This window comes from Nanorana parkeri, unplaced genomic scaffold (assembly GCF_000935625.1).
Source record: "Nanorana parkeri isolate BGI_ZX_2015 unplaced genomic scaffold, ASM93562v1 scaffold1375, whole genome shotgun sequence".
Lineage (NCBI taxonomy): Eukaryota > Metazoa > Chordata > Amphibia > Anura > Dicroglossidae > Nanorana > Nanorana parkeri.
This window is the reverse complement of record NW_017307643.1, coordinates 128,349-152,817: the sequence shown is the minus strand read 5'-3', so window position 1 is coordinate 152,817 and position 24,469 is coordinate 128,349. Positions and strand designations below refer to the sequence as shown.

General features: G+C 41.0%; 1 protein-coding gene across 1 annotated transcript in view; it reads right to left on the bottom strand.

The window, feature by feature from the left end:
• Positions 1-24,469, bottom strand: part of FIG4 (FIG4 phosphoinositide 5-phosphatase) — a 252,711-nt gene that overhangs the window by 100,865 nt on the left and 127,377 nt on the right. The window contains exons 15-17 of the mRNA XM_018569658.1: positions 17,084-17,250; positions 11,538-11,676; positions 784-842 (exon numbers count right to left, since the gene is read on the bottom strand). Coding sequence (XP_018425160.1) covers positions 784-842; positions 11,538-11,676; positions 17,084-17,250 — 365 coding nt within the window. The remainder of the gene's footprint in view (positions 1-783; positions 843-11,537; positions 11,677-17,083; positions 17,251-24,469) is intronic.

Below are 24,469 nucleotides of genomic sequence, written 5' to 3'. Positions count from 1 at the left end.
GCTTGGCAACTCGAAGTTTCAGCTCCGTCCATAAATTTTCTATAGGATTAAGATCTGGAGACTGGCTAGGCCACTCCACGACCTTAATGTGCTTCTTCTTAAAGGAGAACTATGAGGTGAGTGCTTTTCACTCACCTCATACCGTGTTTCCCCGAAAATAAGACAGTGTCTTATTTTTTTTTTTGCACGAAATATGACACTAGGTCTTATTTTCGGGGGATGTCTTACCTGGCTGGGGGAGGAGTGGAGGAGGTCCCGGAAGGCGGCGTGCTGTTGCCGGTCCCGGCGGATGTCGCTTCCATTGTGCGTGCGGGAGCTGCGGCTGGCGTGTGGGCGGGGCAGGAGCTGCGTGCGTGCGGGCGTGAGCTGCGGCCGGTGGGCGGGGCTGGAGCTGCGGCAGGCTGGCTTGTGGGCGGGCGTGTGGGCGGGGCGGGAGCTGCGGCCGGTTTTTACACAGTTATGTGCCGCTTCCCCGAAAGTAAGACCTAGCGGATCTCTGTAATATAAGACCTACCACCGAACTAGGTCTTATATTACAGAAATCCCTGAAGATAGCGCTAGGTCTTATTTTCGGGGTAGGTCTTACTTTCGGGGAAACACGGTATCTACTCTACTCTACAAAAGCAAGTATTCTTTTGTGAGTTTAGCTCCTCTCTATGTTTCAAATTTTGTTTACAACTATCACACTGTAAAAAACAAAATATGTTATTTAACATATTCCAGCAATATATGAGTAAATGGTGATATTCCAGGATATATTATTAGAATATTTAGATAACTTACCTTCATCAAGTGGGAGTGGTAAGTGCTCTAGAACCCCGGGCGTCCACCAAAATGTGTAACTAAAAGAGACAGAAAAAGCATAGTATAGCAGCTGCTGTATTTCAGATATTGCTGTATTGTTTTTATAATCACAAAGGGGGTCTATTGATAGACAATTCACAGAGCCACTGACCCTGCAAATCTCTATGAATGTTTATTTGGTGCGAATGGATGTACAAAACAAACAAATCCATTTTCTTTAGAAGTATATACTTTCTCACATACTTCTCCCTCCATCTTGTGGCCATAAAGTGGTTTTACAATATGACGTTCAAAAATGCAGCTGTCTGCGTCTGTATTTCCCCGGCCCTTTCCCTGCCTACATGTGCTCTTTTAAGGGAATTTATCTAGATTTTGGTGAGAAGCTCGGTATATAGATGGGACATTAACCCCTTGGCGACCAGTGAATCACATAGTACATCAGCGGCAGCAGGCCCGTTTAAACAGACTCTGTTTACATTTGTAAAGCCAACTGTCAGCTTTACAAAAGAATCGATTCTGGCGACTCAGCTGCCGCCAGATCACTTCTACGGCCCGGTAAACTGCCTCCCGCCATTCCCGTCGTGTTTCCTGGGCTCCGCTGCCCCTCCTGCGGGCCCAGGACCTGAATCTCGGGTGTCGGCGGGAAGCTAGGGAGGAGAGCAGCGAACATCCGTTCACCAATCTCCTCCATGTTCTATGGCACCAGGAGCGACACGTATTGCTCACTTCCGTTCCTTGAGCTGTCATTGCTGGGCTCCTGAAGCCCAGCAATGCGCTATACAAGTGCTATCTGCACTTCAATAGCTTATTACAGTGTCTAGGTGATACTGGGGACTTCTGGACCCCCAGTATCACCTTAAAGCGTACCTGTCAGCCAGGGGAGTATTTACTGCGAGGCAAAGTAGGCGTTTGCCTAGGGCGGCACCTTCCTGGGGGGGCGGCCGTAGTCAAACGCCTATGCTGTGAAGAGGAGGGGCGAGCCTGAGCCCGTCTGTGTGTAGGAGTGGAGGGCGGCTTGCCTGCTTGTGAAGAGGGTGGGAGGACGGATGGAGCCGGACAGCGCAGCCGACAGATGGGATCATGACTCAGAAAACGAAAAGCAGCCGGCGGCCACTCACTGCTTGCTGGGTCACAGAGCCGCTGTGACCCAGGAAGCAGTGAGATCGATTAAGTGGCTTAAAAATAATATCAAATTAAATAAATGTAAAAATAATGAAAACTTTTTTTAATGTGCGCAAACGATGATCACGCTACACATGTTGGGTATCGCTGCGCACGCCGGAGCGAGAGCAATAATTCTAGGGACAATATTTATGCGTATCTCTAAAATGATGACCTGTGTTTAGGCCTGAATTTTGTCATCGTTTCACACACAATTTTTAACCTGGGCTCGTTGGGTATCTATTTACCCGTTGTAACCTCATCTTTCATATTTGATAACAAAATGGGTATTTTATTGTGTTTTGGGGCACTACATTTAACAAGTGCATTTTTCAAAAAATGTTGGGGTTTGAAAGTTGCGCTAATATCGTGCAACATAAAAATTTGCAACTGCCACCATTTTATTCTACAGGGTCTTAGCTTTCAGAAAATATATAAAGTTTTGGGGGTTTGAAGTAATTATTAGGCCTAAAATGTGGACTATATCATGGGTGCAAAAAACAAAACAAAAAAGCCCCCGATCATTAAGGGGTTAAACCACTAGTATTAGGTGCCTGAACTATTGTTGAGTTGATCCATTCCAGGGGGAGCACATTTCTTCACAGAAAGCATAATTTGATAAGCACAGTGGGTGAACAGCACATTTTTATTGTTCTTGCACTTTGCACTCATGTGATCGAAATCTGTGTACACGGTCATATTACATAGTAGTTATGTATCTTAATAAGGGGCAATGCACAGTGGGTGAAGTTTTCTTTGGTGTGTATTACATTAGCACACCTGCTTTAGGGTGTAGCGGGTTAGGAGCGTAGATATATTCAGCACTGAGATAACAGAATGGTCCCCATGCAAGACAGATTGGGGGGGGCGGGATCCTTGTCCATCTACAGGTGAAACTCGAATAATTAGAATATCGTGCAAAGTTCATTTATTTCACTATTGCAACTTAAAAGGTGAAACTAATATATGAGATAGACTCATTACATGCAAAGCAAGATAATCCAAGCTGTGATTTGTCATAATTGTGATGATTATGGCTTACAGCTCATGAAAACCCCAAGAACCCCAAATCCACAACCTCAAAAAAGTAGATTATTACATGCAATCAATAAAACAAGGATTGTACAGGACCTCTGAAAAGTACAAGCATGCATATGTACTCAGTACTTGGTTTGGGCCCCTTTTGCAGCACTTACTGCAATTACTTTTGCACGATACTCTAATTATTCGAGTTTCACCTGTATTAGATTGTAAGCTTTCATGATCAGGGCCCCTCTTAACCCTCCTTTATTTATATTGTAGTGTTACTGTATTATCTCTCACCATTTTGTAAAGCGCTTTACAAACTGCTGGCACTATATAAATGCTGTAAAATAATAATAATAATAAGCAGAACAACAAACTGTGCTCGAGACCCGGGAAAGAAGGCAGGAGGAAGGCACATGTACTCCTTCCACCATATAGGAGGCCTGACACATCCGGGAATTGGCTCTCCCAGGTGATTAAAAAAAAAATCACTGGTAACAAACCATGTGCCCGTAAATGGCCGATAGACACAGGAACACTAAACTGGCAATGCAGAGACAAATTCCACGGTTAAAACATCTCTAAAGCAACAGACTGGAACAACAGCATAAATAACAAGTGCAACAACTGTAGTAAATCAGCAAATGAAGTAGCGTTTGATTATGTTGGAGTTTCAGCACAGAATTTCAGTAAATCCATTTTTGGAACTGATTTTTAAAACAAAGGTGCAGTTGTCTTTTTAAGGATCCGGCATTAATTTAATAAACTAGTAAAGTAAGTTATACTCCGGAACACCCCCAGAGACAGACATTTTATTACAGTAGGTGTAGTTTAAACTGTCAGATGTAATGCATAATGACTCCAATGATATGAAACTGGTCGACTTTACTTAATGCTTAATTGCTGACTGTTGAGGAGGTTGAGAAGACCTTGATTTTAATAAGTACTCTCCAGAGAAATCCCATTCTGTGAAATATCTACTGTGTGTGCCTAGTAATAAATCATTTTCATCTACTAGAATTTCTATTGTTTCACATATTAGGAACAACAGAGTTGTACTACACAAACTGGTAAGGCAGTATTGTTAGATACATGCATGTATAAATGTATTTTCTAGCTTACCACAGATGATCAGATTTATTTGTATTTTTCTATAAAAAAGATAAATATTGTTTACATTGCTCCCCAAACTTAAAGTTTAAACCATATTAGGGATCACTAAATGCATTCAACCCAATGAACAAATGTTATTGAACTGAATAATTAGATGAGACCTGCAGTAGAGCAGTAAATCTTATTTTTCAGCCACAAAATCCGTTGTTTCCTGAGTTAATCTCTAGCCAGCAGGGCTTTGAAAACATAGTATAAAAGTGTTCTACGGAAGAAATGTAGAGCAATGTTTTATAAAGTAGTTATATAGACAAAATATAACACTGCCACTCACAACACTCTGCTATGTTATAGGGGACATCTGAGGGCTCATTCACATGGCCACAGAGAGCCGTACACACGTGTTTCTGTTCCCATGGAGTCAAGTGTTCCCATGTGTTCTCTGCAGCTGGTGGCCATGGCTATGACTCCTGTGACTCATTTAGGTGTTACACATCCACATTACTTTAAAAGCATAAACTTAACATGAAAAATATTTATGGTGTTAGGTCCACTTAAAAGTAACCCTACACTCAGGAGTTGAATCTTAAAAATGTATTCAAGTACTTTAATAACAAAACTGTACCTTATTGGTGTATCACTCAACTGTAGATCCTTTTGTTCTGGAGACTTTTGTTCCCTATGATCCTTGTGTGTGTTATAAAGTAGCCACCACTCCAAGCAAACTCTCATGATGGACTACAATCTCAATACAAATTAGTATACTAAGCTGCGATTGTAGTCTATCGCGGGAGCAAACTTGGAGCAGTGGCTACTTTAAAACACACACAGGGAACATGGGGAAAAGTAGCCACCCTTCATAAAGAAGGACAGTGTCAACGTGACATTTTTTGCATTTGAGCCTGCCAAGCATTGCAACAGGGATCAGTTGATCATGAATGCATTGCTCTGGCTCTTGCAGACTCTTCCTTCCAGACCCTGTCCATACCAAGGTAAAGACTTTTAAGTGACGGGAGGAAGTCTCAATGGCCTACCACATTTGTAGTCAGGGCCGTCCCTAAGGTAATCCCCGCCTGAGGTGTTCTGAAGGGAATGGTCACTCACTGGTCATCCGGGGGGAATCAGGTGGAGGTGAACGCTGGAACATGCCATCAGCGGCTCTGTCACGTGTCCTGCCCAGCTAACATCAGTGATTGCCAGGAGCTTGGTGGGATGCAAGCCCGAGCATCCTGGTCAGCTCTAGGCAACTGGTGACATCAGTGAACTGCGCGGGACGTCAAACAGAGAGCTCTTAGCAACCTGGGACACTGTGACCACCCCCCAACAGCTGGCCGTCCACCAATGAGATGCCACCTGAAGCAACCACCTCAGGCTACTTCATTATAGGGACGGCCCTGCTTGTACTTCACTGAAAACTACAAGTCCCTCTGCTGAAGTGGCAGATGGAACTTGTAGTCTCTCCATTCATAGATGCTGTAAATGCACAGCCACGCCAAATTCAAAAGATGAACACAAGCCTGGGAGGAGAAGAACCCCACAATTAAGGTAAGTGGGGGGCAGGTTGGGGGTGGGAATTTCACCAGTTTTCATGTTACACCTGAATAACGGGGGAAGCTTCAGAAAGACTCTGCATTTTGGCCAGCCAAAAAATGCATGAGCTGCTCTTGAATTAAATTAAATAAAACCCACTGTGGTTTATTTCTGCTCCGTACAATATTTAGAAAAACTGGTTAGTAAGGCTTTTACCACGGTTGGGCCATACGCCATAATTACTCCTGCCATTTTACTCCCATTTATTGAAAGATAAAATCACAAGGTAACACTGTTTATTCTTTCAAGTTTAAAAAAAACCAAAAACCTTCTGTCGTGTCCAAATTTCGGGCATCTTGACCTGCAAAGCTCCATCACCTCCAAGTAGTGTTGGAGCTTACCACTCACCCCCCTCCTCACTCACATTCCTATTGGCCAACCACAATGATTATTAGCAGCCTTACTGGCCAATAGAAATGTTCTTTAAAAAAAGGCTACAATGACACCAGTTTATACACATTGTTAAATGATTAACACTGAGGGAAGAAACACAATGCTTTGCCTTCAGCTGATTTGACTACTATTAAGGAATTACTCCAGGCAAGACTTTTTCAGACAGCAGCAACAACATAACCCAATTTTTTTGCAGATCAGTAGTGATCAAATGTGTATGTATACCCAAGAGCAAGAAAAGCTAAATAGTAGGCCATGTTCCTTTAAAATAATACAGTATAAGATGTTGCTTGTTTTGCATTTTAGAATATTATTTGGTGGTTCTGCCAGTTTAACCTGTATCCACTGTTTTTATCGAGCGACAGGCATTTGATACGGTACCACACAAACGCTTAATACACAAGCCGAGATCTATGGGCATAGATGAAGTGGTGTGTTTGTGGATAGAGAACTGGCTACGGGAACGTGTCCAGAGGGTATCTGTAAATGGCGCCTTTTCAGACTGGGCTACTTTAATGAGCGGTGTGCCTCAAGGATCTGTGCTGGGTCCCATATTGTTCAACCTATTTATTAATGATATCGGGGAGGGAGTGAATAGCCATGTTTCAGTGTTTGCAGACGATACAAAAATAGGGCGGGTATTAGAAACGGACCGTGACAGTATAACATTACAGGAGGGCCTGGATAAAAAAAGGGGAGTGGGCAACTATATGGCAGATGAGGTTTAATGTTGATAAATGCAAAGTAATGCACTTTGGAAATAAAAATAAACAAATTAATTATACAATTATGGGTATGTCACTAGGGAAGTCAGAAATAGAAAAAGATTTGGGGGTCATTGTAGACCACAAACTGAATGGTAGCTTGCAGTGCCAGGCTGCTGTAAACAAAGCTAGTAGGGTCTTGTCCTGTATTAAGAAGGGGATGTATTCCAAAGACAAGTCTATAATTGTGCCACTTTTGTAGATCATTGGTTCGGCCTCATCTGGAGTACGCGGTCCAGTTTTGGTCACCAGTACTAAGAAAAGATGTCCTTGAGCTGGAGAGAGTCCAGCGGAGGGCAACCAAACTGTTTAGGGGAATGGAGGACCAGAGCTATGAGACAAGGCTACTGAATTTAAACATGTTCATGTCTTTATTCAACCCCAAATACTATTTAACTATGTAACAACGTTCATTGAGTTGCAAATCAGGGACTTATACTGTGGGAGCTGTCTCTTCAAGAGCGCTGGCTCATTGCTCGCTCCGAGCCACCAATTGTGGGAACTAGCTTTAACTGGTAGGAGCATTAAGGATGCAGCCACTTGCCAACTCTTCCTTTCATTAAAATAAAGTTCAGTTCAGACACAAAAGGTTACCCTTGCATGTGGTTTTCAGCATTCCACTTCCACTATTGCCACAAACCAAAACGCAAAAATACTTCTCCAGCTTCCTGGCTTTTACTTCAGATCCCTGTTTACTCCTTTAGATGGTATTCTCTCACACAAGCACCAACTCTGGCTGCACTGGCTCCTGCCCTGACTCCTGTGTGTAGCCCTTCAGACTCCTGGCTGGAGCATAAGAACACTAGTAAGCACATACCATAAGGACAGTGTATAGCTGCACAATCAGCAGGTGCTGATCACCACCAAAAAATGGACCCAGGCCTGGTGGCTTCATCCCACTCATTACTCTAAAAAGCCTCTGGGCTTTAGGATGCTCCTTTCATACGGAGGAAACTGGGTTTTCAGTTTCCTCTGGGATTTGTACATCCTGGATTGAGCCCTGGATTTACAAATCCCAGAGGAAACGGAAAACCCAGTTTCCTGGAGCTCCTCAACTTGCATGGGTGAAAACTGTAGGTGATAGCAATACCTTTCCTGACTCTACGGTCCAGTTTCACCCCTAGTTAGTGATTTCTCACCTGTTAAAGTGACATTAAACCCTCAGATTTTTTAACATAAACCAATACTGTAATGTGTGCCTTACCGTAATCCATGGTTGTTTCCCTTCTCTTTGCTTCTCTTCCTTTTAAATCCTCATGTCTTCTCATGCTTGGGGAGAACTTCCCTTTTCAGCTCAGGGCCTCTTCCTGTAGTGCTGGCTCAGGTTTCAAGCCTATACAAACGTATACACAGACACCATGTATCCATTCCTGAGACAAGGCAGTCTGCTGCAAAACAGAAGTTCTGCAGAGCATGAGAACAGATACAGATTTAAAAGGAAGAGCAGCAAAGCGAAGGGAAACAACCATGGATTACAGTAAGGCACACATTACAGTATTGGTTTATGTTAAAAAATCTGAGGGTTTAATGTCACTTTACAGTGTGTTTCAATTTCCTATTCAAAGCGTTACCTATAACTGGCCTGTCACAATACACATTTGAGCCAGCTAAAAAAAAAAAAAAGTGCTAGACAAGAGACCTAAATATGCATGCATTTTAAATAATTGTTGACATCAGGATGAAAAATCAGGATGAGTTCTGAAAGCTGATGCTACTGTTACTGAAAACCTGAACCTAATCACTGAACAGGGCATACAGGCCAATACGATTACATGGTTTCTTTAAGAAAACAGGAATAAATCACAACATTTTCTCTAAAAAGCATTCTATTTATGATGGAATTTGTAATACTGCTGAATTCCTTAGCAAATTGGAGTTTGTGGAAATAAAATAACTGAGAACTCTAAATGGCTTTCAAGCATTTAAATTAGAAAATGTAGAGAGGCCTTTGAGAAAAATACAACGCACAAAGCACATTATAGGAATAGCTATTGCATAAATGCTGTTCTTGCCAAGTGAGTACAAGTATACTGATAACAGTAATTTCTATATAATGTGTATTTTCCAAACAGCTTATGTTTATGCATTTTTTTTGTTATGAATTGTTCTCAACCTTTCCTTTGCTCCCCCGTTGTTCTCATTAGTTGCTGAAATAGTAGGATTTTTGTACTCACCGCAAAACCCTTTTCTCTCCGTTCATTGAAGGACACTGGAAACAGATCGTAGATCATGTACCGTAGGGTAATATCACCACCTGTAGGAGAAGGACGCCAGGCACAAAACAAAAGACCAATTACAGCCTAGGGGCGCCCCCCGCTGGTGGCCAAACCCCCCACCTGCTGACAAGTCTCCAGTAAGGAACAAGCAGTTAGAAATATACATCCCAATAAAGAGGGCGGGACCTGTGTCCTTCAATGAACGGAGAGAAAAAGGATTTTACGGTGAGTACAAAAATCCTATTTTCTCTTCCGTTCATTGAAGGACACAGGAAACAGATTGTAGATCATGTACCGTAGGGATGTCACAAAGCAGTAACAGGAAGAGGGGTGGGCACAAAACCAATATCCCCAACAGAGGAGATGCAACAGATCATGAAAGGTAACAGAAGACAGAGTAGCAGCCTTATATCCTGCAGAGGCCCCGCCTAGGCTGTCTTTATCTTTTGTTTGGTGCCTAGCGTCCTCCTACAGGTGGTGATATTACCCTACGGTACATGATCTACTACCCAGCGGTACATGATGTTTTATAGCGAACATCTAAAAATGTTAACGTAGTTCTAAAGGATAACCTCATCAAACAGGGCAATTTCACTGACAGCACTGTTACAGTATTTAACATGCAATGTTATAAACATTTAAAAATGTACCTTATTTATCACAGTTTATGCGTGGTCATATTACCGCAAAGCCTCCGTGGCACAAACATTGCTGTGCGAGTGGTGGTCGTGTAACTCAGGAGCTCTGACGTTACAGTCAAAAGTGACTTACTGCTCACTCAGAGTACAGTTCCCAATCCAGCTAGCACAAGTTCTAAAGGCTGCTGGCAGGCAAATGATGCGACATGTCATTTCTTCACAAGTGTACAACGGCAACATTGTCCATACCTTTAATTAGAAGTGGGGGGGCACCAATGCTGACAGGAACTCTAATTCAACAGCAGCGATAAACTGGAACTTATGATGAGAACTGAAAACTGGCAGGATCAACAGGGAAATGTGGAAGTTGGCAGCAGGGACAGATGTGGCAAATTGCAGCAGAGCAGATGTGGCAGATCACAGCAGGGCAGATGTGGCAGATCGCAGGAGAAGAAGTAAAGCTGATCACAACAGGGCAGATTTGGCAGATCGCAGCAGGGTCAGATATACGGGCTGACGCTGTAAACAGGTGCTGCTGTGGTTCCCCAGAAAGCTGCTGCAAAGGTCCCCAGAAAGTGCGGGACCTTACGGCAGCCAAATATTTAAAAAAATGTTAAGTCCCCCTGCCACCAGCGGTGCCGCTGCTCTCCTGCCTACTGCTCTGGGCGTAAAGGACAGCTCCTGTGGGCCCCTGTAAATTATAGGGCTCAGGGCAGTTGCCCCTTTTGCCTTGTGGTAAAGATGGCCCTGTGTATATCTGCAGTACATCTAAGCCTCTGCTATCTCTGAGTGCTAGTCTCACAAGATCTGGTAATGTCACTACTGTGCTACTCACTGTTCTCACTAGAGATGAAGCTGTACCTCAGCTTCATCCATTAGGTGGATTTGTACTTCTCCTAACTCTCCTTCTAGATCATTACCCCACCAGTCATCAGATCACCAGTCAGGTGGCAGTTCTGACAAAAGGAAGCAAAGCACTGCACCTCTACCAAGATGTCTGCCTCTACGATGCGGAACAAGGCATAGTAAGGGCATGAGTCGATAGACTCAGTTCACATCAGATGAGTTTTGCAGATGAGGTCAAATGCAGATCAGGAGTTAAAAATGCAAGTCAAATGCAACAATGCATTAATGAATTCTGAATGATCTCAGAAGCATCTCAAACTGATGTCCAACTGATGCCACTGACACAACCCTAACATCAATCAACACAAGCCCCAAGTTTGTTGTGGGGCAGCTGCAGGGAGCCTGCAGTTAATGACCCTGCTTCTACAGTTTTGACTCTCTTTAACACAAACCTGGTGGTTAACCCTACAAGTAAATAAATTGCACAAAAAAAATTGACATTACTTTTTACCTGTTGTCTATAGGGCAAAGTGCCACCTCTTGCTAACCTCTAGGAAAGCTTTTTTTTTGTATAGAAATTCTACTACTTGCTAGGAAAACCCCTTGTCTAAAAACACAGAAAGCTTTAGATGCGTTCATGTAGGAACACAGAAGAAATAACGATTTAATTAGGTTATTACCATGTTCTGTTTATTTCACTGTGAAGAAAGCTGAACAACATGCACTGCTAGTGTCCCTACAACCAGTCTGAAAAACACTTCACTAATCTTATTGTGATTAGAAGACATTTCACAAAAAAAGTAGGTGGTGACTACTCATGGATATCTGTGTTTATCTGTCGCAATTGGTGCTGTTCAATCAGCGCCCTTCGCTTGCTCCAGATATATTTGTTGATCCATTATTAATAAATATTATATGAAATTTAGAACGTACTCTGTATTACATGACAACAAGCATTAGCTAGTGCAGTGATAAGAACAAACCATTACCTTCTCTTTGTATGGGGTAGTTTCATTGTATTTTTATGATGCAAGTAAAAGTCAGTGGGTAGCTCCCATAGATGAGGTTTTCCTTCACTTGGCTGGAAAACACCCAAAAAAAGATTGATTGCATCCTGTCTGTCTGCATCTGCATGAAAGGAATACAAATACATTGTATTAAATTATTTTAAGTGAAACTGCTACATTTTAATTCTGAAGTATGAAAAAAGACTGCATACCATGTTAACTTTTTAAAATTTAGTCAAAACAGAGTCATAATATTCCAATGGTTCACTTTGATCCTTTTTCCAATCCTTCCAGGATATCTCCAGAAAATACTTTATGAACCCAACAATATCTCATTCATGGGGACATGGCCCCACCAGTGTTCAAATATCAGCTTATGTAATGCTCTTCACTGTTTGCATTTATTACATAATTGTGTTGTACCGATTATCTTGTGGTGCTTGAGAATATACATTTAAAAATGTTGATCTGAAGACCAAAGAACACTGAGTAAAATGTTGGAAGCATGAAGCTTGAAGGGGATGTGATCTGGATCAGTTCACTTTAATTAGGGTGTAGTAGCACAAATGGTTTACAAGGAAACGTTTTGTCACTTATAAATTAAGAACTCCAGCATGTATACTCTTCCCCCAGCAGCTACATTGACAATCCAGTAAAGCACATTAGCTTTACTTTTTCACTCATCAAAACACATGTGATTGTTCAGTCGGCATTTACTGAAGACTTAAAAAAATAGTACAATTACATTTGTAACCTGAATTAAATGTTTTACAAATATTGCATAGCAAGAGCAACAAAATTAAAAAGTTACAATGAAGCAAAAATGAAGGTGAAACATCATCGTGACTTACAAGTTGCAACCCTTTACTTAAAGTGTTGTATAACCAACACTTTTTTTTTTTAATTTAAAGTGTTGGTGATCTGTTGGGGAGCTTTTCTTTCATTCCTTGCCTTGGAGATGCAACAGATCATGAAAGGTAATCCCTACAAAGTGAGGGGAACTCATGAGGGAGTGCTGTCACAGGAATAGATTCCCTCACCTCTTGCTTTGACATCTCAACATTTTTGGATCTCCTCTCACTTTCTGTACTAGTAACAATGGGTACCAAGACAAATAAGGCTCAATTCACAATGCCAACACACCAGGATAAGAATACTTATTTTAAAAATAACTCCAATGAAATTTGCAATCACATGGGGAAAATAAAAATACGTATCTTGTGTTAAAGCTTTGTGAATCGATCCTATGGGGTTGATCTATAGGTTAATCTCAATAGACTTTTTACAACCTAACTATGTAACTGTAAATCTAACCAGTGGGGACAAAGGCAGCAATAAAAAGCTGATAGGAATTCTAATCCTTCCCTACTATATACAAAACTAAAAAAAGTTTTGGCTTTACATACTTCCCAAATAGGTTCAAAAGGTGGCCTGCAAGTCCAAATGTTGTTGACTGGGAAAACCTGCTAATTTTCTACATATAGGATGTGCAAGGCAGTGAGGACCGAAACATAAAATTCTGGCCAGACCAGGATAAGATTTTGAGCTGCAAAATCTCTGGGGGTGCTTCCCATCCAGACATGGTCGTCAGGCGCATAGGACAACCCAGAGAACCATTGTTCCATGCAGCCAGGATATTGAGTTGCAACAGCCTGGAGTGAAACAGCACTGCTTTGAACAAGGCTACCATCAGACCCTCGTACAAAAGCTAATGGAGGGATGACTCCAGGACTGAAGGTTTCAAACTTGTAAGCGAAGGGACTGTAGCCTCTCATATGGAGTAAACACCCTGGAAAGGACTGTGTCCAAGACCAGGCTCAGATATTCTAATTGGTGAATCTGATCCAAGGTGGATTTTTGGAGACTGAGAATCCAACTGAATCCCTGAACAGTCTGCACCATGTGCTGGACATTGGCCAACAGAACTGAGCTGACTGATCTTTCAGGAGGAGATCATCCAGATAGCCCACAATGTGAATTCCTTGAGGGTGAAGGCCCACAGAGAGAGTAAAGCCCAGGAAAGGCGCCTTGGTGAAGACCCAAGGCACAATGGACAGGCCAAAGGAAAGGATAGGAAACTGATAATGTTGCCTGCCCACTGCTTCAAATCTAGATAGGGCGAATGCCCTTATTTAGGGACTGTGAACAGGTTTGAGTAATAACCTGGAAATCTTTCCTCCACCAGAATGGGGGTTATGATAGCTGTTGGAAAGAAAGAGCAGGATAGAGGTCTGCCCAATTTTTGGGGGACAAGGGCAAGTTTGAAAGTATGCAGCATGGTGGATGCAGAGACTAAAAGTCCAATTTGTAATTGTGGACACAATTCTAGACCCAAAGGCCAGGAATTTCTCAGGGTGCGAAAAGCCAAAAGTCATCCTCCCACTTTTGCAAGTGAAGGAGCCCCCTTATTGCAAGGGGAACTAGGTCCCAGACTTGTTGGGCTTAGTGGACCAAGACTTCATGCAGAATGGAGATGCAGGTTTTGACATGAAGCCTGAAAAAGATGAAAGAAACTCTTCTTCGCTTCTGAAGCAGAACGGATACCTGCAGGAAAAGAAGAGTACCTTTACTGCTTTTGATTTCCTTGTATATTTCCTTGATGTAGGGATCCAGGGTTGTAACAGAAAGGTGTTCCCCTTAAAAGGGCAAGAGGATGCCCTTTTAAGTATTTGCATGGAAGAATTGCAAACGAACACTTAAATCAAAGAAAGGACACTTGCATGGTGGGAGGGGTTATATAGGGGCTGTCCCTGCAGCAGTTTTTGTTTTTTTTAATAGTGTCCAGTCACCTGAAGGTAGTTGCATAAAACCCATGGTTAAGACTTAAGATCCTGTATCCTGTTCAGTACAATTGATGACTAAGATTTCTGTGCTGTGTTTTGAACTTTGAAAATTAATTTCCCCTCAACGTCTAAAGCTACAGAGGCATCGATGACTTATTTAAAAGTGATTTTACTGCTTGTTCAGAACATATAAATACTTTAGTGTGCATATACTGGCTCAGGTTCAAGTCAAAATTGCACATACACTGGAAGCTGAAATGATAGTAGAGGCCTGAGTTCATGGGCAGTTGTACAAATGCAAGTATTTCACCATTGTACATGTGCTGAGAGGCTATCGGTCTCAATTCATCTCTGGTACAAGGATGCACAAAATAGCCTTGCACTTGGCTCTTTACTGCACACGGACATAGTCAATTAAATCACTTCTCATTCACAACTAGTGTGCTTCAGTGGCATGTACGACAAGCTGGAGGAGGTGAGGAGAAAGCAAAAAGGCATTTAAGCAGTGATGTCAGCTTCAGTGAGTGGGGATGTCAGCGCTGCTGAAATCTAGAAGTTCAGAGATATTGCTGTGTGAACCGATGGGCATGCTAGTACCAGTGCTATGCCTATGTGAAGTAGCTAGGTCCCAGAGGAGAGCCATGGGTTTACAGTATATCAAAATAAGATGTTAGAACGTCAAATTAAAAATGTTTTTAAGAAAGCTAGAATAAACAATTTACAAGTGAATCTCTAACCACACCTTCTTGTCTGTGGCGTGTGGTATGGCCATGCTTTTCTATCACTTACACAGTGCATACAGTATATGATAAATATCTGTGCACTAATGCACCTCTTGCAAAAGTAAGTAATACAGCCAATGTACTTGTTCGTTACCTATGCTAGATATGGAATTTTATGAAAATCTGGAATTTTATGATCCTATACCTTAATTTTCTTAATGTTTTAAGAGAAAATCCATCCAAAGTGATATTTTTATAACAAGTAGAATCTGGTGGATTTAGAGAGTCCTTGGATTTTTATATGTCTTGGGTACTAGAAAAAGCAAGACGTCCCTTTCCTACTTGCTTCAGCACCTTCTGTCCCCTCACAAATGGCTACATCAGGTGTGATGACCCAAGAAGTGAAGATAAGCTTTCTGTCAATAATGTTCCCAACAGATATAAGAAGACTCTCCAGCACTTAGCAAAAAATAAAATATTAGTTGTGGGTGAATTGGCTAAATAGGAAGTGCAGTCAAAATATCATATTAAACATTAGACTAAATGAAAAGAGGTATAGTACAAGTACCCAAAATCCACCTATACTACGTAACCTAAAAAATCAATTTCCAACCCATTTTTGTGACACACGTTTGAGACAGATCTTTAGAGGACAAAATGTTCACACTTTTTTATGCAAGACTGAAAGGAAAAAGCTGCTGTCCCTGTATATCTTGGAGACTGCCAAATGCTGTTTAAACAAATCAATAACAGATATTTCACCTTCTCATAACGGTTTACATCATCATGATGTTGCCACAGAGAGCATTACAAAGAGTTTCTAAGTATCACTACACACTGATATTTTGGTAGTTAAATCTCTCAGTGGCATAGACATTTAAATCACAAATATATCCAAAGCCTTTGGTCCAAAAATACACAGAGACAAACTTGGGTGAAACACCTAGCAGTATTTATAAAAATATGACCAAAGAAATGTAGGATTACAATATTTTGTGAACTGGAATAGGATATCCCTCTCTGCAAACATGGGGTCTCTTTGAAGGACATGGCAAATACTTTATAAGCTCCTTCATTTGATTTTACAACCCAAGTTCCTTTGACTGCAAGACTTGGACTGAGCCTGCAACAAATTTCCTCTAGTCTTTTTGTTTTAAAAAGGTCCTGCTCTTGGTGATTCCCAGCCATTTGTTTAAAGGCTAAGTTTACCTTTTCATGTTACACCCATGTTTAGGGTGTAACATGAAATATGGTCACATCGCAGTCTACATATTTTAACTGCAAATTTAGCTGTGTGCATACTGTGCCAATGAGATGGAATATATCTTGGATGGAAGGTATCAATCTTCTTGTTTTTGGGAAGTGGGCAGTTTAAAAGTCAATGCAGGGTTATTGAACAGGGAAAGTGAAAAGGAAATAGGAAGGGGAGGAGGGAGTCAGGTGTGTAGGCTGCCCAGTGTTTAGAAAAGACAAGATGAGATTCATTCCCTGCATGGCTATATTATCGCACCTGCTATGTATTTGGGCTTGTTTAGGACTTGCATAGTACTACTGAGTTGCTAGTTGGATTACCAATTACAAAGAATATAGATCAACTTAAGGGAAAAATTAAGGACTGAAATCATGAAAAAAATCTCTTTATATATTCAAATTCCTCCATTTTACCCAGAGTAAAGTAGAGTAAGAGTTGTTACCATTGTTTACCCCTATAGTATAGATTGAAGGTGGCTTGGCTTTAACTATATTTTCGGTTTCATTTTTTAGTTCTGCTTTCAGTGCCATTCAAGGCACAATTTTGTGTAATGTGGAATATGAGATGTTTAGTACAGTATTAAGCACTTATGTAATCAAGTTCTGTAGAATAGTCACACCAGATATGCAATAAGTAATATCTAAGGAAACTGCACCAAAAACAAAAAAATTATTTTGAATGATAAAATGTTCTACTGAATAATATATTTAAATGAGGTCCTAGATTTTTATTATAGTATACACATTTAATACTATGAATGTTGAGGCTTACCAGAAAATGCATTACTATAGTATCTAGAGAGTGTTTGCATAATGTCCTTAGAATGCTGGGTCCATGGAGCAATCTTTCTGTAGGTTTTCACTCTATGAACAAGCTGGGATCCTCCATACTGAAGAGATAAAGTGTCACCATGATCCTCATATAGTTCCTCAAATAACCTGTTTAAAAAAATAACACTTTAACCACTATTTTAATGATATGTTATTCAGTAATGGCCAATCTAGAGAACTATTTTGCATTCTGTTTTTCCCTATTGATTTCATCGATCTAACCATCTAATTCAGGTTCACCTTTTCTCAGACAGCAGTTTAGCATTTACAACTAGCCACAAACATATTTCTTATCCAGGTTTGTATAAACCAGTATTTTAAATATCCTCAGTCAACAGTAATACAAAAAATAAGTAATACAAAAAATAAAAAGCAAAAACTGATATGTAGCAGATTATGTTTATAAAACAAAGCAAATCTTAACAGAGTAGACCGAGACAAAGCAGTCTATGTAGATAATTCACTCCTTTTTAAAAAAAATAATTGATATAAGACTGTATTTTTTTCTGTCTTCTATTCTGGGCAATCATTCCAGGAAATAAGACTGTATTTTTTCTCTCTTCTATTCTGGGCAATCATTCCAGGAAAACTGCACTGCACAGGGTACTTATGCTGACCCAACTATTACATTTTGCACTTTTCTTGCAGTTAATAAGTGATGGGAGATAAATAACTGAAAAAGTCTGGACCAGTGCTACATCTAGAATCATGTTAAGTCAAAACTATAAAAACAATTAAAACCTAGAGCTGGGCAGATCTGTACCTGAAATATACAAGCATGGGCTTCAACTAGAACACATTTGTAATACTGCTTATGCAGGGGAGTGCTGCTACTGGAATATGATGAAAAGAGCAGAGCATAGAATATCTTGAGCAGCAGTAAAATATGCTGGGGTAGAATTTTCTTATTATTATTTGTACCACAAAAGAACCAAGTTAAATTGTTTCCTGTTTGGATATTAATGCAACAAAAAAAATATGGTGATCACTCATTGCAGGACAAGGAGTGTTGAGCCATCCAGGACTGTTTACGATTTATTTGGAATAAATTATTTATTCTTTCTTGTAGGGATGCACCGATACCAAGTACCGTACTCGGTACAAGAACAGATACTTTTCGAGCTCCAAGACTAGACTAGAGAAAAATTCAAAAGTTAAGAGGCAGCTGTAATTTGTGAGGAGCACACGGAGCTCCTGGGATTTGTACATCTCTGTTTTAATGTATGATTTTGTTTTTATAAATAAAAGTGATGCACCGTGTAACAGACTTACCCGTCCTCGGTCCAGCGCTGTCTGGCGGGGCCAATCACGGCCAGCTCGGCCGTTAGCTCCTCCCCTTCAGGGCCGTTCAGAACGGCAGCCAGCTCCGCCCCTTCAGGGCCGTCCTGGACGGCAGCCAGCTCCGCCCCTTCAGCTCCGTCATGGACGGGACCCAGCTCCTCCCCGCCGCGCTCGGCGAGGAGGGATTTAAGGAAGCAGGAAGGTTTGTTCAGCGTCCGACCGTTGTAAACGGTGCACGCTGAACAAAGACCAGGAGAGATCCAAGCAGTCATTGCACCTAAAGGACCCACGAGAGACTCCCCAAAAGCGCAAGTAGCCTATGGCAATGAGATAGCAATCTGGATGTTTGCTGACATATCTCTGAACACTAAGTCTGGAGTGCATATAATGTGTGTTTCTTAGCTTGTGGACTTCACTTTTCAAAGGAAGAGCTATCACAGCCTGTGTCTCTGCTATCACTTATGCTACAGCTGACTATTAACCACTTCACTGCTGATATCACTGCTAGAGCTAAATACATGTACTAATAATATTGATCCTGGAACTGGGAGTTAAATAGCTAATAACCTTAACAAAACCCCTGAGTTTAATTAGAACCGCTGTAGTGCTGTTGTGTGAACTGTGGGTTGCGATCTCAGTGGTACTGCAAGTCTGCAGCGCTGTGGAACCAGGGGTGACAGGGGGGATTCGCAGCTCACGGGTCACCTTAACTTATGCGGGATTAAGTAGAGACGCATGGTGTATGCACCCACACTTACTCATCTGCTCAGACCATACATATAAGTTGTTAAGCAGCAGGGAATGATGATTACTGATTCCTAACCCTCCATCAACCACTAAATGGAGTGTGAAGGAAGGAATCATATCTGAACCCTGTCAAGTCACAAGTGCACTCCGCAGTTGAGAGTCCAGTCATAACCAACGGGTCGTTACACACCGATACCATTTTTGCAAGTACAAGTACTGATACTTGCCCAAGTACTTACAAGTACTGATACTTTTATGTTTATTGTCATGTGGCAGTTTTTCTAAAACAATACAGACTAATGATTTCAGGACAGTGGTGGAGTGCCAGAGCCAGGTCCCAGCTGCAACCTCTGCAACCCTGGTAGTTCTTGTGAAAATGCCAAGTATCTGCATTGGTACTCGAAAAGTATTGGTGCATCCCTACTTTCTTGATACTTACTACCTGTTGGTATAAAGAGGGTTCCTTCTCTGCTGTTCTCTCCATGTTGGTATAGCCTCCACCGGGAATAACCTAGGGATATTTGAGCACCCAGCATTTTCAGACAGCACCAACTATACTGTTGAAATATGGCTGCTCCCAGAATATGCTGTTAGCAATTTACCTGAACTATGCTGGCCATATACAAAAAAATTCTGAGAAAGAATCATATTAAAGTATCATATTAACAGTAGGAGTAAAAACTACATATTAAATACGCTGGAACAGCACTGCACCTAGAACACTTTTTCCCAGAGGATTTCTTCACACAGCTTCACGTGTGTACTCTCAGTATGCCATGGCAGCAATAAAAAAAGCTGTAATCATTCTTTGAAAGTTATATAAATGTATAACTATGTATAGAGCACAGGAAAACATTTGGAGAGTAGTAGTAATAAATGTACAAATTCGGGGATTTAAAATAAGGCAATCAGATCGAAGCCATTCAGAATTGGGATTACAAAGCAGTGACAGAATACGAACTGGCCCAAATTCATGTACATGACTGCCTATTTATACAAAACTGATCAAATAAGATGGAGAACCAAAAAGGCTTGTTGTGCGTAGTGACCAAACAAAATTCCTGATTTGAATTTTGCCAGAAAATTATAAGATTAAAACTGCACTCCTTTAGTCTTGCACAGTTGTACAGGCTCTTCTCTTGTACTGAAATTGCTTATTCCGGTTTAACTACAGGATCCCTCCACTGTATGAGAACTAGCGCTCTCAGCTATGCAGCTGTAATAAGAGCGCCGGCTGTAGTCTCCGGTGTTAATGAAGCTAAGATTTGTACAGCAAATAGCAGTAATCCAGACCTAGGATAATCATCACTAGAGATAACTTATTTTAATAGTAGTGTGAACATAAAAAAAAAATAATTCTCCTGGAGTTCTGCCTTAAATGGTAAATGTTATTACCATCAGAAGTGTGAACATCAACTCATTGTTTGTGACTCTGATTGATGGTCTTTGAAAAAACATGCAAATTATAACAACGTGACAGCCTCACAGATAATAACTCCATCTCTGTTAAATAATTCTGCATCTTAATCTGTCATTAACATGTCTCCAAATCACCATGAATGTACTACTTGTTAAAACTCAATATTTTAAAATCCCGCAGACTAACATTAGACCACAGTCACATGTACCATTTTCATCGTGCTGTTCTTTTTTCCATTGCTGTTCCATCTTGCTAATGATGTGTAGTTATTCCAATACCTCTGTGCATGCTACTAACTAGAAACTGTTGGAGGAAAAAAGACAAAACTCCAGGGAGCCCAGACAGTCTTATGAACAACAGCCTGTTGCTAGCTATTCATTTTCCCTTTATGGAATAAAAAAAACTGTGAATACTATATTCCGCAGAAAATGTGCTGCTGAACATGTGACTAAGGAAATCTAATATAACAAAGAAAGGAAAACTCTAGAATGCTATCAATACCATGTGCTGCTCATAAAAGAAAATAGGTTTACTACGAAGTAATTAACTGGTTAATATTGTTCATATTCTTTAACAAGTGAGTCATGAACATTTCTTATTAGAAGGCTTGCCATTGTAAAAATATGTCATCTGATAACTGTATGTGGCGATGTAACGATACTATTATTATGTATATGAATTTCTTTTGAATTCACAGGTCTTCTTTGTAGTTTGATTCACATTTACATACAGAACAGGCATGTCTCCCTGATCCCTACCACACTTTGTACAGCAGAGTTCCTCCTTGAGGCCCATAACATACAAATGTTTAGGTGTTCTATATGAACTATGAAACATAAATAATTGTGTATGTCTACATGCTGGAGAAAAGGACACTTCAGCAACAGAGTCAGTATTGAATCCTATTGGTCATCATAGAAAAACACACTTTGAAGAAAAACACTAGGAAAATCATGGTAATCCATAGAGTTTTTACATAAAGGACATGTCACCAAAAAATATTTCCCAAAAGGTAAGTATACTAGGGATGCACCAAAATGGAAAATTCAAAACCAAAACGAAAAAAAAAAAAAAAAATTGTCAGGCCAAAACCAAAAATGTTTTTTATTTAAATTTTTTCATCTTTATTTAATATTTTATTTTTATTTACTTTTTAATTGTTTTATATTTGTTTTTATTTATTAATTCATTTTTTTATTAAATATTTTTATTTTTTACTTTACTTTTAGGGGCTTCAGGGAAATATTGGGGGTCTAAACAGACCCCTGATATTTCCCTTTTAAAATAGAAAAATAGATTGAGGACATCAAGTCCTCAATCTCTTTTTCTGTATTATTATTACTACAATATAGGATTTATATAGCGCCAACAGTTTGTGCAGCGCTTTACAATATAAGGAAGACATTACAATTACAATACAATTCAAGACAATATGGTGAGGAGGGCCCTGCCTGTGAGGGCTTACAATCTAACGGGAGGGGGAAGTGATACGTGAGGAGGTAGCTGTGTGGGGATGAATTGTTTGAGAGATGGATATTTTAGTGGTTAGGTTGGATAAGCTTCCCTGAAGAGATGAGTCTTAAGGGATCGCCTAAAGGTAGACAGAGTAGGAGATAGGCGGACAGGTTGGGGTAATAAATTCCACAGAACGGGGGAGACTCTGGTGAAGTCCTGGAGGCGAGCATGGGAGGAGTTGACAAGGGAGCTAGAGAGCAAGAGGTCTTGGGAGGAGCGTAGGGGGCGTTTAGGGTGATACTTGGAGACAAGGTTTGAGATATAGACGGGGGCAGAGTTGTGGATGGCTTTGTAAGCGGTTGTTAATATTTTGAATTTTACCCTTTGGGCTATTGGAAGCCAGTGCAGGGCCTGACAGAGGGGGGTTGCAGACACTGAGCGGTTGGTTAGGTGGATAAGTCTGGCAGCAGCATTTATGACAGACTGAAGAGGGGATAGTTGGTGTAGAGGTAGGCAAATGAGGAGGGAGTTACAGTAGTCGAGACGAGAGATAACAAGGGAGTGGATAAGCAGCTTTGTGGTTTCATTGGTGAGGAAGGGGCGTATTTTGGAGATGTTACGGAGGTGAAGGCGGCATGATTTGGATAGTGTATCCCCTGTTATCAATGAACAGGAATCCTGTATGAGTGTTCCTGTTAATTCATAACTTGAGAACATAGTGTGCATACTATAACTACAATTATGAATCGCTCCCATTCATTCATAATTGAGGATATAGTCAACATGCTATGTCCTCAATTATGTACAAACACTCAGCGATCACTGAGTGTTTGTACCGCTCTCCTCTCTGACAGCTGTCACAGGAGGCTGAGCGAGCGGTGCAGGGAGGAGAGCTCAGCTTCCTGTGACAGCGTGGGGTGTCTCCGCCCACGCACCGCTCTGCCGGACTGTGATAGGAGGTTGAGCGGTGTGGGAGGAGAGACACCGGCCGCTCACAGCGCTCTCCTCCCGCAGCGCTCGGCCGGCTGCCACACTTTCTCTCTTCCCCGCTGGGACACAGAACAGCGCCCAGCGGGGAGGAAAGAGAGCAGGGATGTGCCGATGTATCAGCAGGAAAATGGCACTTTCGGCATTGAGACAAAAGTGCCATTTTCAGCCGATATGTTTCGCCGGATCCCTAAAGTATACTATCAAAGGCCTTGCTTGCAAAATTGACAACGTAATTTGAAAAAATTCTCAATTATAATATCCAGGATTCCAGACAGGCTTTAATCATGCAAACATACCACTACAAACATTAGGAAACTCCAATAAAAAATGCAGGAGTCTGGTGAATATAGCCTTGTTGTGTCTTTTGGGGTTTGAACCCAAATGTATTAGATAGATACAATTACTCTATACTGATCCAATAGCAAGGGTGCATATAGACAAACAATCTCAACTCTTCTTTTATCCAGTTTCAACAGGGTACAAAGAGGGAGGAAGGACACTAGGATAAAGCAAGCCAGTGATAGAAGCTACATGAGTAGGTTAATTGATGCCAAAAAGCCCCTCTATGGGGGGGGGGGGGGGGGGTGGCAGCAGACATGGTGTTAGTATATGTCGGAGTAGTTTTGCATTCAGCATGTGAAATTTCAACGACTTCTTATATTTTCGGGGAGACTCTGTGGTATGATGGAGTAAACATGGCAGCTGGAGTAAAATCCAGTTGGTCTCCAGTAACTTCGGAGATGGAATCTTTGACCGATCTCCAGAAGGTCTCAATTTTCGGGCACGACCACCATAATGTGTAGGAAAAATCCCTCCTCTCCTCCACATCTCCAGCAAAGCGGGCTGCAAGTGGGAACAAGTTTATGTAGTGTCAGGGGAACCCTATACCATCTAGATCTAATTTTTGAAATTATATTCCTGCGTGTAATCGAGCTCTTAGACGTATTCAAATTTATGTTTGCGATCAGCCATTTTTAATTCAGCTTCACTATTCTGAGGGATATACTCTCTTAAATTGGTAGGTGTACTTAATTATTGGTATGCGGCTGTGTCCTTCTCTATGTATACATATTGATACTGATTATATGGTCTATTTAATCTTGGTAGGATTTGAGGGGGTTGCATTGATTATGTCCTGACGCCTGCCCGTCTGATGCACCGACATCCACCTCTTGTGAATCTGTAGACGTGGCTATCTTATTCCTTGAGCTAAGTCAAACATACAGTATGTATGTATTAGGATATAACGAGCCTGAGACTGTTAAATTGAAATCATGTTGTAATCATTTTATTGATGTATATAATTATCTTTATTTTCAGTTTCTGCCATTTCTCCTGAAGAAGCAGTTGTGACCATGACACGCGTTGAGATTTCTATATCCCTCCGTATACCTTTTCATCAACTCATAAAAGAAATACATTTTTTTAACATAG